The following is a 13682-nucleotide window of genomic DNA, read 5'->3' as shown; positions in this document are numbered from 1 at the left end:
CTTAATTCTTAGCAAGCTTCTCCGGGGATTGAGTTTTCCCAAAAGTAATTTTGACCTCCTTTCCTGGTTCATATCATTTAAGAATCGGATGAGTCAAGTCTGCAAAAGGAAGTAAAATGGAATTCCTTTGTTTACCCACACTCAATGTGTGGGTAACTGAAATGTGAAGATTAACTGTAGAAACAAAGATCTTTCCTTTGAGATGGAATCATGCTGATTATCTCATGGTGATAAAAAAAATCAGATTAAAAAAATTTTTTTGACCAGTAGAAACTCGAGAAATAAATTTTTACTTACTAAATTAAATGTAGTTTGGTATATAAAATCTTCCCACATAAAGGATTTATCAATAGAAACTTTTTTAAGTTTGTGATTGCCCCTTTTGTTTCTTGTTTCTTGTTTCAGAATATTTCAGGATTATATATGGTCAGCAATTTTTATTTCTGAGTCAGAATAGTGGATTTTGGTAAGGGGTGACATGCATCCCACAGAGACTAGGAAGCCTGAGGAACAGGGGTAACTAAAGCTCTATGGAATGGGACTTGTTACTGGAATATGGTTATTGGACAGGAGCCACTGAAGTTCAGGAAAAGAAAACGGATTTTCTGTAATGGATAACAATGGATAACAGCTTGTGCCAGTTTGGCAAGTCCTGGTAATATGATTGTGGTAACATCTCAAGCTGGCTTTGTTTTCTACCCACCCTGTCGGTATACCTGTTTTTCCCCAAACAATTTTTCTGTTTTCCCTTAAGACGATGGTTTACCAGCCTCATCTAATTGCTTCTTTCTGAGACTCATCTGTTAGTCTTCACAGTGTCCAATTTTGTAGTTTTCTTGGGCAATTTTATAGCTTTTCTTCAGGCATCATGTAAGGTTGTCTTAACAATTTATATAATTTCTTTATCATTTATATACAGTGACTCATATTTCTTTAAAATTTATATAGTTTAGCTTTTCTAGTGCATTATGGTTTTTAAAAATTTCACACCTACCAGTGCCTTATGGTTTTTAAAGTAGTTTCTGCATCATAATTTCATTTGATCCTTACAACAGTTTATCAGAGAATAAGAATGTTTTGTTCACATCTCATAGCTATTAAAAGGCAGAACTGGTAAACTAGATTTCAGATCTTCTGATTCATGCCTGGGCTGTTGCTCATCTTAATGCATTCTGTTGCTCTTTGTTATAATTTACTTTTCACTTTTAAAGGTCTGAATTCTTCTTGGTAGTTTTCAATATGATACTCTCTAATCTTCTGATGAGAGCGGTAGCACAAATATTGCTATGATTATTTTATAGACTCAGAATTGAGACTCAACTGACAGCCTCATCAGAAACAACTGAATTCCTGCCAGAGTTGAAATTAGAATCAAAAATGAGAATGTCCTGATTTTGGTCTGACCTTTTTTCCATTATGGAACAAAGGCCTTTTAGTTAAGGCATATTATCAGATCTCATATCTTTAACTTATGAAGCAAAATGAAGGTTAAAAAAGAAAAATAAAACTTAAATATAACTTCTCAGTTTTAAGGTTCTTTACATTATAAAATTAACATATATAATGTTTACCAATTTTTTATAAGTGCCTTAAGAGGTAATAGTTAAATGTTAAAGCTGCTTTAAGAATAGTTACAATATTATTAGTCTATTCAATATTATTCTTCAAAATTTGGGATCTGTTAATACACAAAATGCTCTAAAACTTTAATATAAAATCAATTTCTAGGCAATAACTTTTTCTTACCTCCTTAATAATTCACTTTATTTCAGGGGAGAGGGGCCACTAAAAACTTCCCAGGATTTAATTCATCAACTAGAGGTATGTTTTATTTCCATTTAATGCTAATACTTTATTTTTATTACTATTATTATTATTTTGGCTGCGCAATGCAGCTTGAGGAATCTTATTAGTTCCCTGACCAGGAATCAAACCCAGGGCCCTGGCAGTGAGAGTGCCGAGTGCTAACCACTGGACAGCCAGGGAGTTCCCCTATGCTGATACTTTAATTTTGGGCCAGAAGTTTGTTATAGCTAGTTTTCTTAATGATTTACTGCATCATGTTTGTATGTTTACCTACGTACACAGCACATGTGTACTGTAGAGAGTGGTAGAAAAGTAGAGGACTGCAGTAGCATTTTGTGGAGCTGTTTTGGTTATCTTAGTGGAAAAAAACTTAAATATTATAGGGATAAAGTAGAATGGGCTTTGACAGTCACTAGATGCAATATTAAGTTTTAGGTTTTCCCAAGTAGGTGAAAATATTCTGTCAGCAGATGCATATCTTATACTGTCCTAAATGTGAGGAAAGGTTTTTGGCTTCTTCATTATTGAATTGGATGAATGATATTGATTAAATGAGATAACACATAAGAAAGCATCTGTCATGGGGCTGAGACCATTATAGATTCTCAGTACACGTTAGTTTCCTTTTCTTCTTCCATATTCCTGATGATTTAGGGCATTCAGGGAGAGACACATATACTGACACTCACCCTTCTGCCCTATGTGTCTCATGAAACTCCACATAGGCCTAGCTCTAATTCTCCTCACTTACCTGGAGGCTTAGATTGATAAGTGGATTACAAGAGTCCTTTCTTATTTCCCCTGACTCTCATGTTAGTCTGTTTGCCTCTCTAGAACCAAGGGCATTCTTGCATTTGAAATTTGAAATTTCTATCACTTTATCAACTTTACATATTTTCCTTTGGCATTCCCATGTGCTTTCACCTGAGCCTCTTCAGGGAAGGGATTTCAGCTTGAGAGAATGATTGTCAACAGAGTCAGCAGAATTATAGAAAATACTTCATTTGGAATTTTCTGTAAAGTTGACTATAAGTGGGCTATTTCCCTTTTTAAAAAGTTGGGAGAAATTCTGGATTCATTGTGTTCAGTTTGACCCATATCCATTCCAAGTCACACCACACCATAGAGAGTATTTCACTGTAAAAGATCCACTACTCACCTTCTTCCTGTGTTAGCTTATTCATTAAACCAACATCTGCTGATTGTCTACATAAAATGTTCATCACATATTCATTGAGTTTGTACTGTGTGTCAAACCCTGGGGATAAAAGCTTTGGAGAAGCGTGAACAAAAGAAAGTCCCTACCCCGTGGAGCTTACATTCTAGTGGGAGCAGATAGACAATGAAAAGTTAAATATATAATGCCCATATATAAGTACTGACAGATAAAATCCTGTAGGATAAGAAGAGAGGTGATAGAAGGGGGGTCGTCAGGAAAGACCTCTTTAAGGAGGTAACATCTGAGTAGAGTAGAGTGTTGAGAGAGTGAGCTAGATGGATATCTTGGGGTCGAATATTTCAGGCAGACAGAACAAGTGCACAGGCCCTGCGGTGCAGGGGTAGGCTGGAGGTGGCTGAAGAACAACAGGGAGACAAGCGTGGGTGGAATGTAGTGAGCCAGAAGGAAGGTGGTAACATATGACATCTCTGAGCCATGGGAAGAACCTTGATTTTTTTTTTTTTCCAAGAATTATGGAAAACCCATTGAGGGTTTTGAGGAGCAATGGCATGACCTGGCTTCTGTTTTTGGCTTGACCAACAGGGTAAATGGTAACACCATTTACTGAGCGAGAGAACAGAGGGACAACACCGAATTTAGAGGGAGAAAATCAAGCATTTCATTTTGCCGAAGTAGGATGAACAGGAGTGGTGTCAGGTTAGGTCAAGAATTGACAGAGAGATTTGGGAGTCATCAGCTTTAAGGTGGTTTTAAAACCATGGTACTCTGTGAGACAGGGAACTTGCCCCCAAGGGGTTTGCAGGCTAGAAGGGAAGAGAAGATGTGTACAGAGAAAGTGGGAATGTGAAATGATGAGGAACATGTGGGTAAGTGAGTCATTCCGTTTGGTTAGAAGGTATGTTTAAAACGCACTGGTTTCCCTTTTAAAGGATAGGGAAGGATGCTAAGGACTATTTTGACCTTGAGATCAGTTTATCCAATGATAGCAAGGCTGTTGGAAAGAGAGTTAAAGTTAACCCTGAAATTATTGCCTCCTTCCTCTTCATAAGCTTTATCTAATTTATTACCAAGATCTATTATTTTTCTTCACAAATCACTCTCAGATTTGCCCTGTTCTTTTCATTCTTCCTGCTGCCACCTAAAGCTCAGCCTTCACTTCCCTGCTATCTCTCACTCTAAAAGATTCTGTGTACCATTTAAAAATGATCATCCCGAATATTCTAAAGTATTTTTCAGTATTCTTTCCCATCATCCTCTTCTCCTCACTAAATTGTACAATGTATGGTGAATAGGGAAAAAATAATCCCCTCAAATGGCTAGTTGAAGAATGTGTATAGGTGACAAATTCTATCTTGCTGAGCTGGAAGCAGGAATGTTCTAACGCTTTTGACCTCATCTAACCCTTTTGACCCCATGTTCCAAGATTCAACACCCTCTTATAATTGGGGATATTATGAGATGAGCTTCAAATCCACCTAAAGCCCAGGCATAATTTTTATGGCTAAGTATCAAATGTCTGTGCGATTCTGCATGGTAGTTGGAGGTGTCCCACTGTAGGGGAGCCACTGCAGGGACTGATTCTGCATCAGATCTGGGAAATCTGCTTCTGAATACTGTTAAACTCTTGTGTTTTCCTGGATACAACAAAAAACATAGAAGTTCCATGACCTTTTATGTTTAGCTTTCATTTTTTAAATTCTGTATGAAAATTATCCATGAGTGTATTTCTTACCAACTATCTAGACGACATACGCCTAATGTAGTGATGTTTTTCCTTTCTACCAGGTTTTTGCTGAAGAGGGTTTGAAGCTTGCTTCAAGTGTGCAGGCTTTCTCAAAACAGGTAATGCACTATCCCTGCCTGGTGCTGGTGGTGATGTCATAAATACCCACTTTGAGGGTATATTATCAAGGTATAAAGGTATTTAAGGTTTAAAAGATGGAATTTCATTGGAGTTGTTATAACTTCCTTATTTACATTTCAGCTGAAAGATGATGATAAGCTTATGCTTCTCCTGGAAATAAACAAGCTTGTTCCTCTATGCCACCAGCTCCAGGCAGTAACTAAGATACCTTTGCAGAATCAAGTGTTTCTAAAGGTAAAAGGGAGGGTGGGACATTCAGGAAAGCGCTTGAGACACTTTCACACTTCTTTTTTTATTAGGTTAGCTTCCAGCCCCTTTTTCGTCAAATAAAGTGTTAATACCTACAGAAGAACAATTTATTTCCATTTTTCCTGCCTTGACTGCAAGAACCATTTATCATCTGCAGTTATAACTGACCCCAGGAAGCGGTAGCTTCACCAAGTAAATTAGCTTTTTGGACTTAATTAATACCATAGCACGGAGCAGCTACCCTTAAATCCCAACATCATCACCTGACTAACTAGGGCACAGACCCCTCAGAGTGAAGAGCTTCTGTTGTTTGTTTTAGGGAGTTTGAGTGCAAAAAAGTAGAGTGCAAGGAATTGCAATGAAGGGGGTTCACTGCCACTATTTGGTGCACTTTGAGAAGCCCCTAAACCGTCTGAAATAGAACAGGTTGATTTTCCATCCATTCTTCCTGGGGTTCCATGAAATTGGTATGAGACTTGGGCAACAATCCGTGCTTCTGTGATCTGGGACCTCAGGTCATCAAGTCAGCTCAGATGCCTTAATCTGTATACCCTTTGAGATCCCTTAGATTTCTGTAATGAAGAAATTTTTACCATTTTCAAACTAAATGATAAAGGCTTTTGAAGGCCTCCTTATAAGAATTTGATTTGTTTGCTTTCTGTCACTATAGGTTGATAAGAGTATTACAAAGACAAGATGCATAATGGCTACTTTGGTCCAACTTCTCTCACTTTGCTGTAAACTGCTGAAGAAGGTAAGATAATTTGTGTATCTTAAACTCACATTTAAAAAATTAGTCTAAAGGAAAGTGCAAAAGAAAATAGATACTATTTAATTTTGCAATTATTTTAAGAGTAAAGTAAAGCAGAAACTAATTTTCTTAATTCTTTTCAGATTCAAATGGAAAACAACAGACGGGTCTCAGTTACAAATAAAGATTCTGTGGATGGTAAAACTTGAGAAGCTTTTGAGGTCAGATCTCTGGAACACCATGTGGCAAAGCTAACATTTTTAGAAAGCAAACGATCCTTTATATTTCAGAAGCTGAACAATTTTGTAAAGAAAACAAACTGAAATCTTGCTTTATTTTCTGATCATGAAACCAATTGTGAAGCTTTCTGACAACTAATAGATGCCATGGTAGTGCTATATTTCTAATTGCAGTGTGATTTTAGAATGGGACATTGCCATGAATAATGTTCTTTAGGTCAAACCAAATATCCCTACTGTCTTAATGACAGTTTAATCCAAAGAAACTACTTTGAATATATGATCACTTTTGGCATATTTTACCCTAATTTCCTATTTTTTTAAATTTAAGCTTATCATCTACCATACCAATTTGCAGCAGAAGAGACACAGTAGTCTGGGTGATACAGGTTTTTCCTTAAACCTGTGGACTCTTCTTCAATCCCTCTGTCCACTGAGTATGACTGGGCCTCCACTGTTCCCTCTGTCACAGATCATCCATGCCAGGAGCACACGTTTGTTCTCTAGTAAGGGTTTCACGGAGCACAGGAAATCCGTTGTGATGCATGTCCCTCTCCCACCCAAAAGCAGGGTCATGGAGCTCACTCCACGGAATCCTGGAGGAACTCACTAGGAGATGGTTTTAGTTCTCGTTCTAGCATAGCTGGCCTGTCTGCCCTGAATATTAGCTGGAATCCTAAGCCTATCTTACTGGCTTAAAAAGTAGTTTTTGTACTTCTGAGTAGTGACTGATGGAACAGAAGGTAGAAGACAGAGAATAATTGAACTAAGCTGTTTAAAATAAATTCTGAGTAAGCATACATTTTATATATGTGCCTTTGGGATGTTCATTTTAAAACAAATAAACAACTTTAGTCTTTTTAGTTTTACGGTTTAAAGCTTTTGTTTTTGTGGGGTGGGTTTTGATAGGAGGATCTGGTTATAAGTTCTGTCCTTATGATGTAGTATAGTTAACTTTGTTTTTTTGTGTTTGTATCCCAGTGCTTCGAAATTTATTTTGAAATCTAACGGGACATGTCAGTTGCCAAATGGCAGTAGTTCTATAAGCTCGTCTGATGATCATTATCTGGGTCAGCCATCACAGTCAATGTTCACAAGATCCTGAAGAACTACCAGTTAGCTAGTCAATATTTTATTGAAGGAAACTTGAATTTCCTGTAGGCCTTGGAGAGAAAATGGGATGCACTCAGCTTGGTTATGACCTTTATAAAATATTTCTTTATAAAAATCATCAAACATGATTTTTATGCCCTGAAACCAAAATACTCTTTTAAATTACAATGGAAATAATGGGGAAATAATGTGAGGTAATGTTATATGTAAAATAGATATATAATTCTTTTACTATCTTTACTATCTTTGTTTTATGACACCTTTGGGAACCATTTGTGCTACCTGAAATGGGGATTTGCTGTTTTGTGCTTGCACTTTCACCTCATAGCACTACCAAGATGTTTGCAGAGTTACTCCCTGTATCACATCTGGTGGGTCTACTTAGGGGAGAGTCATGCTGGCACTTAAGTTAAAAGTTTCCTTGTAAGTCAAAAATAATTTTAAAAAATTTATTTACAAAAGAGTTTACATACCTGAAATGAGAATTCTCTTACTTAAATGCAAGTGGTGGTAGGAAAGGGATAACATCACTTCAACAGAATAAGATGATAGAGAACCAAAAGAATTTACATGTCAATGATAATCATTTTATTTAAAACCATATATTTATATGTATGTATGTGTTGCAGCCCTTAAGGAAAAATAACAGTTTTAAAAGTCCTTTTATTTGAAATTCAATGTAAACAAGTATACAATTTTAAACCATAAATTCATAGTTTTTCATTTATTGTTTAAATGATGTGAAAGCTTTTGTTCTGTTCAAAAGCATCTGTGTCTTCAAATTCCAGGAACCTCTCGGGAACTTCTTCGCTGGTTACTCTATAACCAGAGTGTGAGACTGAGAGACCACAAATGGACATGTTACTTCATACAGCATTATAATATTGATACTTCCATGTTAGCAAAGCCCCTTTCAAAGCCTTTTCATGTGTCCCTCATTAAGAAACCAGTGTTACAGTGCTACGTTGTTCAGAGTTGAAGGCCAACCCACAGACATAAAGAAGGTACACTCTACACCCTGTCTCTTCCCAGCAACCTGAGCGGGGGAGTTGGGGCAGAAGGGGTGGGACCGGACGTTTCAGTCCTGTCACATTGAAGCAGATTGGGTAAGAAAGGCCAGTTGTTTTTCAACTTCAAAGTGATGGAAAATTGAGACAAAAACAATAACCATGACATAATACTCAAACAGAATTACATCAAAACCTAGTATTTACTAACCGGTTACAGGATGATAGGTAAATTATTTTTTTATTTTGCTGTCTTTTCTGTCTTTTTCAAATTTTCTTCAACGTGTTTTGTTTGTTGGCTTTTAATCAGAAAAACGTCTGTCGCTTGCCAGTTGTTAGAAAGAGAAAAGCAAAAGAACAGAGTGAGTACATGGACAGGCAGATCTGGGAGGTTGAAGACAAAATGGAATCAAGGCTTGTTATGCAAGACAAAGAAGGAAACCTAGGTCAGGTGTTAAGATCAGGCCTCCCTGCAGATGGCCGGGAGTGAAGTGTGCTTCAGCATCTCTGGTTCTTCCTTAGGGCACTGACTGGTAGGCCAGGTAAGGATAAGAATGTCCTGTTGTTTTTACTCAATCTTAATCCTCATGAGGTCGCTGTTGTGGCATTGATGCGTTTCACCACGACTTCTTCATACTGCTTTTGTGTCAGTAACCCTCCTGTTATGCTTTTACTTTCTTCAAACTTGGGTAACACAACTGCAATGTATCCTTCGGTGGATGGCTAGAAGGGAAATAGAATATTTAATACTGTCAAATGGTAAAAAATCAGATAAAGAGTGTGTGGACGGGATCTTACTTCCCCAGACCCTTTTACCTTCTCTTGAAGAATAGATGGCTTATGGAGAATGTTTTCATTCACTTCCATCAACCGTCCTCGAACACAGCTATTTAAAGAAAAAATTGCTTTGAAGAAAATTATTACCTTCTTTGTTTCTCCAAAATTGTGGTTAAAAAGTAACTCACCTAGATATGGTGTATTCTTCCCCATCAGAGCAGTAAATCTTACACAGAGGTGCAAGTTCTGTTAGAAACTGTGCCCCCTGATAATAAAAGGGAAGAAAAAATTAATTGATGTACATTTTCACTTTTCTTTGTGAGGCAGCCCTCAGAGTTACAATAGGATATATTCCTGGAATTAGTGTTTTAAATAAAAATGACTTAAGTACAGAAAAACCATTCATTTATTCAAATACTTATATATTAAATGCCTCTATAGGCTAGGCACCATCCTAGGCTCTAGGGGAAAAAGCAGACTAAGACACATGTGATAATAGGTAGTTCAGTTACATATTAAGAATATATTTTATCTTAACTTATTATACTTTATATTTAACTGTACATGAGAAAGCTGCACATAGCCAAGTGTAAAGATTTCAAAAGGGTAGGAAAATCTCGTCAATAAGCAATAATATAAAATTCAACATTATAGAGAATGACAGCAATATTGTACAAAGTTAGTTTCATTAAGATTCCTACCTTATTTTTATATCAGAACTTAATAGACAAAGGAACTACTTTATTAGGTCAATCACTGAGACTTTCTGAAGAAGAGATATTTTTCTAATTAAAAAAATGCAATTTGAGGAAAATTTGAAAAACAAAAGTTTTAAGTAGCAGATAAGAGTAACTTACCCATTATCCTATAACCCGCTAGCAAATACTACATTTTGACATATGTCTGTTTGAATGTTGTGGCACGGTTATACTTTCATGTACTCCACTGTATGGATATATCTGGGGAGGTTCTGACAAATATCTATCGAGTCGGCCACAAAGTTCGTGCAGGTTTTTCCCTAACATGAAAAACCGGAGCGAACTTTTTGGCTAAACCAGTACCAGGAGGCTCATGGGAAATGGATGCAAGCATGTCTCATGTGTTGCTCTTTTTTCCCAGGAATTTTTACTGCAGTGAACATCTGAGGTCAAGATGCTGTTCTTTATGGCCTCTTTCCCACTCACAACATTATTAGACAGCATTCAGGTGTTACTGCACGAGCTTCACTCCTCTGCCTGTGGGTACTTCGTTTCAAAATACTAGTCAGTGTGACTCCCCACTTTTGGGAGGAGGGGCTGGGGATTTGTCCCAGATGGTTTGTCTACCACAGGCTCTGTGTCAGAAAGAAGTGTTTTAACCCCTTTTGGTCACCTCCCTTGGGAGAATAAATGATGGGCAGCGCTGAGATGAGATCAAAGCTTATCTGCAGTGGGTTCCACGTGCAGGTCCCTCTCTGGTCCTCAGTAGTAACAACAGTGCTACTCTTTTGGACAAAGATTGATCACAGGAACATCACAAGCACTAACTGTTTTACTTGTGATTTGTAGACTTTTAAGAATGGTCCATGCTTTTGAAAGTCCACTTGCTTCCTCAGTGAGGAAAAATCAGTAATTATAAGGCAGGTTATTAGGGGCCTTCAGGCCTACAAAGGGGAGTGTAAACAAGGGTCTTCCAGAACAGTGAGGTAATTAGCAGGAACTCTTAGTACGAACTCAGTAAATGAAGGACCTAAATCATCCACTGAAACTCTCCTTTCCAGGGGGTTTGTCAGGATAGTTTAGTATGGTATTGAGTTGTCCTTGGTGTGATACCCTCCTTTAACAGTAAAATGTCCATCTTGCCTAGAATTGTAGAGGGCACAGGTAACATTTTCTATAACTAAACACTACGTGGAGGTAGAGGGTGTAGCTAGATGTGTATTAAATTGGCAATGATTTAGGAATGGCAAGTGATACGAAGCAAATACTGTATATTTTCTCAAATTGATTTTTTTCCCACTACCTCAGGACTTTTACTTTTAAGTTCACATGTGAAAATATATGATAAAGAAGTATTCATCATCTAAATTTTATAGAATTTTATAAATTTATAAAATTTTATAAATTTTATAGAATTCGAAATACTGGCTTAAAACAGGAAGGGACAAAATATCTTGTTATATTGGTATTAGCGTTGTTCTTTCCAAGGCCCACCTTCTCCATCCTTCTTCCTGAGGAAGATAGGGATGGTGGCCCAGAAGCTATTATGACAGAAAATATACCTTCTGAAATACCTCATTTTTTTGGCCTGAGAATTTCTTTAGAGCTTAAGTATTCTTAAAATCATCTCTAACTGCCAGGGAAGTATGCTGAGCATACATTACTGGGTTCTAAGACTGGCTGGCTCTATCATTATTGTGACAATAGAGGATCTAAGTAGGGAAATACAGGAACATACCCGCATAAATTTCCCAGAGACTTTGTTCTGAAGTCTGCTACAGTTGGTACTGATTTGATAGGAAATGCTTTTAATTGCTTTTCCACTTTGAAGAACTGGATGGGATCCTGCCAGTGTGATGACACATATTCTACGAGGAGCAAAAATTGATCCTGTATTATTGCTTGGTATGATTCTTCCTCCTATAACACAGTATTCCTACTGGCACAAGAAGAGCTGAGCTGACATTTGTTTAGTCAGCCTATCATTTCCCCCCATTTTCCTCTGGCTACTATTGGAGCTTAACTGAAGAGAAGAATGCAGTAATAAAAATGGAGAAAGTGGGACTGAATTTCCTTCCTCAAAAGGGAAGTGTACCACAGGTGTTTAGACAGCACGGAGGAGGAAGAGGGAAAAGTAAGGCATGCCGGTATGGACAGGAAACCATCTGTGCTTCTACCCTAGCCCTCTCCGTGGGCTTGGGCAATTCAGTGGTTAGGCACAGGCTGGTTACTTGAGGTAGTAGCTGAGGGTGTGGTCCTCCATTTGGATGTTTGGGTAAGCAAGTTTATTTGTTTAGCGTAGGCACTGAAAGACTCATTCTTGTCAATCAAACTCCTACTATAAATAATACCATCTCAATACAGTGGAAGATAATCATTTAATGAATATTTATTCAATATAAGACCATACCAGGCTACAATACCAGAAAAAAATTTTTTTTGATAATTTAAAATTCCCAATTTGCTTACCGGTTAGAGTGTTGTAGTATACAGTGGTCCTCACAGGGTTTTCCTTTGACATCTAGAAGAAATGAATGAGTCTGATGGCTGTTGAGTCCATATTTACTACCACTGTGTAGTACTTTCTTTGGTTTATAGAGGTAGTTAATTATGAAGTCTGGTATCCCTTCATTACTCAAAAAGATATACCTAAAGGCTGACCATAAAGTATTTAAAGACATCTGGTTCAGATGGAATCATTCATTCAATGTTAAAATGATGATTAACTCTTTGCTCAACCTTTTTTTTTATCCTCACTTTAAAATGAGTACAATCATTATTTCTATTAGAAAAAAAATGATTAGTAATGTATTCTTTATTTAATTTAGTAGCATGCTTTGTTGGTCAATTTTAGAGAGACTTAACTCATTCTGGTTCGCCCAGGACTGTCCTGATGTTAGCGTTGAAAGAAATGGATTCCCGAAAACACCTCAATCCAGGGTTAACCGGACGGTTGGTTACACTAAGTCTGGCTCATAAAACGTATGCTATTGTAAAATATTTCAGTATTGTAAAAGATGAGTACACCTATTATCCCTAAATGAATGGGAGCAAGTTGGGTTAGAGGAGGGTCCCCAACGATGCTCTCATCACTGATATTTGCTGGGTATACAAAGCTGTACAACAGGATACCTACTTCTAAGTGGCAAATGTGTAACACCAGCGACTTCCTTTAAGTAAAACTGTGGATTCTGCTTTCTAAATGCCTCTATTCTAACCCATCCTCTTCTCTCCATCCCTATGCCTCTACCTTAGTTTAGACCGCTACCATTTAAATCATTTTATGTATCGCCTCTTCTTGGAGGACTGAGCCCCTCAAATCCCTTTAGGCACTCAAGGAGATTGCAATCCAGCTCCTGCCTCCCTCGGGGATCTCACCTTGGTCTACCATCTTCCCGCAAGCAACCCACCCTCGTGAACTCGCACTGCGCTCGCCCTACCCAGAATGCACCCTGATGTTTTCCACGTCCTTGCAAATGCCATTCCCTTGGCCTACAGGGGAACAGAGAGATCCAGTTCCTTCTGATGTGGGGAGGAAGCGCTGGGGAAGGTGCGTGTGGCTTATGATCTGTCATCATAGTCCCTATACTGTCAGACAAATTGGGCCCAGAAGAGACTGACATCATTCTCCACTTACCCGCTTTGTACCAGCGAGTGAAGTAACGATCCACAAGCGACGGCACCGCGGGCTCCGCAGCCGAGGCGGCCACAGGTGTCTCGGGCTCGGCAGCCATGGCGACCTCGGGTGCTGCAAACCGCGCCCTCTGGGGCCTGGACGCTTCCTCCCGCTCCCCAGAGAGGAAGGTGTCTTTCCTGCGGGTGGCCCGAGGTACGCGTCGCGCGAACACCCGAGGCTTCCCAGGCCCCGCAGGCTCCGCCCACCGGCTCCTATTACTGAGCTCTGGGGTCTGACGTCAAAGCGGGGCTCAGATACAATAGGCTGGGCAGTAGGACGTATGGATACGGGGCGGCCGCGAGCGCAGCTCCTCACTGTACTT

The 13682-nt window shown here is 38.5% G+C and overlaps 2 protein-coding genes across 3 annotated transcripts in view; one reads left to right on the top strand and one right to left on the bottom strand.

Moving 5' to 3' along the window:
• CTNNAL1 (catenin alpha like 1) overlaps positions 1-6059 on the top strand; it is a gene marked incomplete at both ends in the record, with an annotated part of 59407 nt that extends 53348 nt beyond the window's left edge. The window contains 5 exons of one of the 2 annotated variants that reach the window (XM_079706075.1): positions 1773-1821; positions 4772-4828; positions 4971-5084; positions 5770-5853; positions 6000-6059. In XM_079706075.1, the coding sequence (XP_079562201.1) occupies positions 1773-1821; positions 4772-4828; positions 4971-5084; positions 5770-5853; positions 6000-6059 (364 nt within the window). Of the gene's footprint in view, positions 1-1772; positions 1822-4771; positions 4829-4970; positions 5085-5769; positions 5854-5993 lie in introns of both variants that reach the window. The other variant, XM_079706074.1, reaches the window with a different exon arrangement.
• A 2735-nt stretch (positions 6060-8794) lies between these two features.
• LOC307054403 (protein Abitram-like) lies at positions 8795-13418 on the bottom strand (the record flags this gene model as incomplete). Its single annotated transcript, XM_079706076.1, has 6 exons — positions 8795-8932; positions 9026-9095; positions 9175-9251; positions 11423-11552; positions 12154-12205; positions 13322-13418. 6 exons carry the CDS (start codon positions 13416-13418, stop codon positions 8795-8797), a joined length of 564 nt encoding a protein of 187 aa, XP_079562202.1.
• Between the last annotated feature and the right edge of the window lie 264 nt (positions 13419-13682).

The sequence above is a fragment of the Hyperoodon ampullatus genome (assembly GCF_949752795.1).
Source record: "Hyperoodon ampullatus genome assembly, chromosome: 6".
In the NCBI taxonomy this organism is placed as follows: Eukaryota; Metazoa; Chordata; class Mammalia; order Artiodactyla; family Ziphiidae; genus Hyperoodon; species Hyperoodon ampullatus.
Note: the sequence above shows the minus strand (reverse complement) of the source record. Positions and strands in the feature narration are given on the sequence as shown.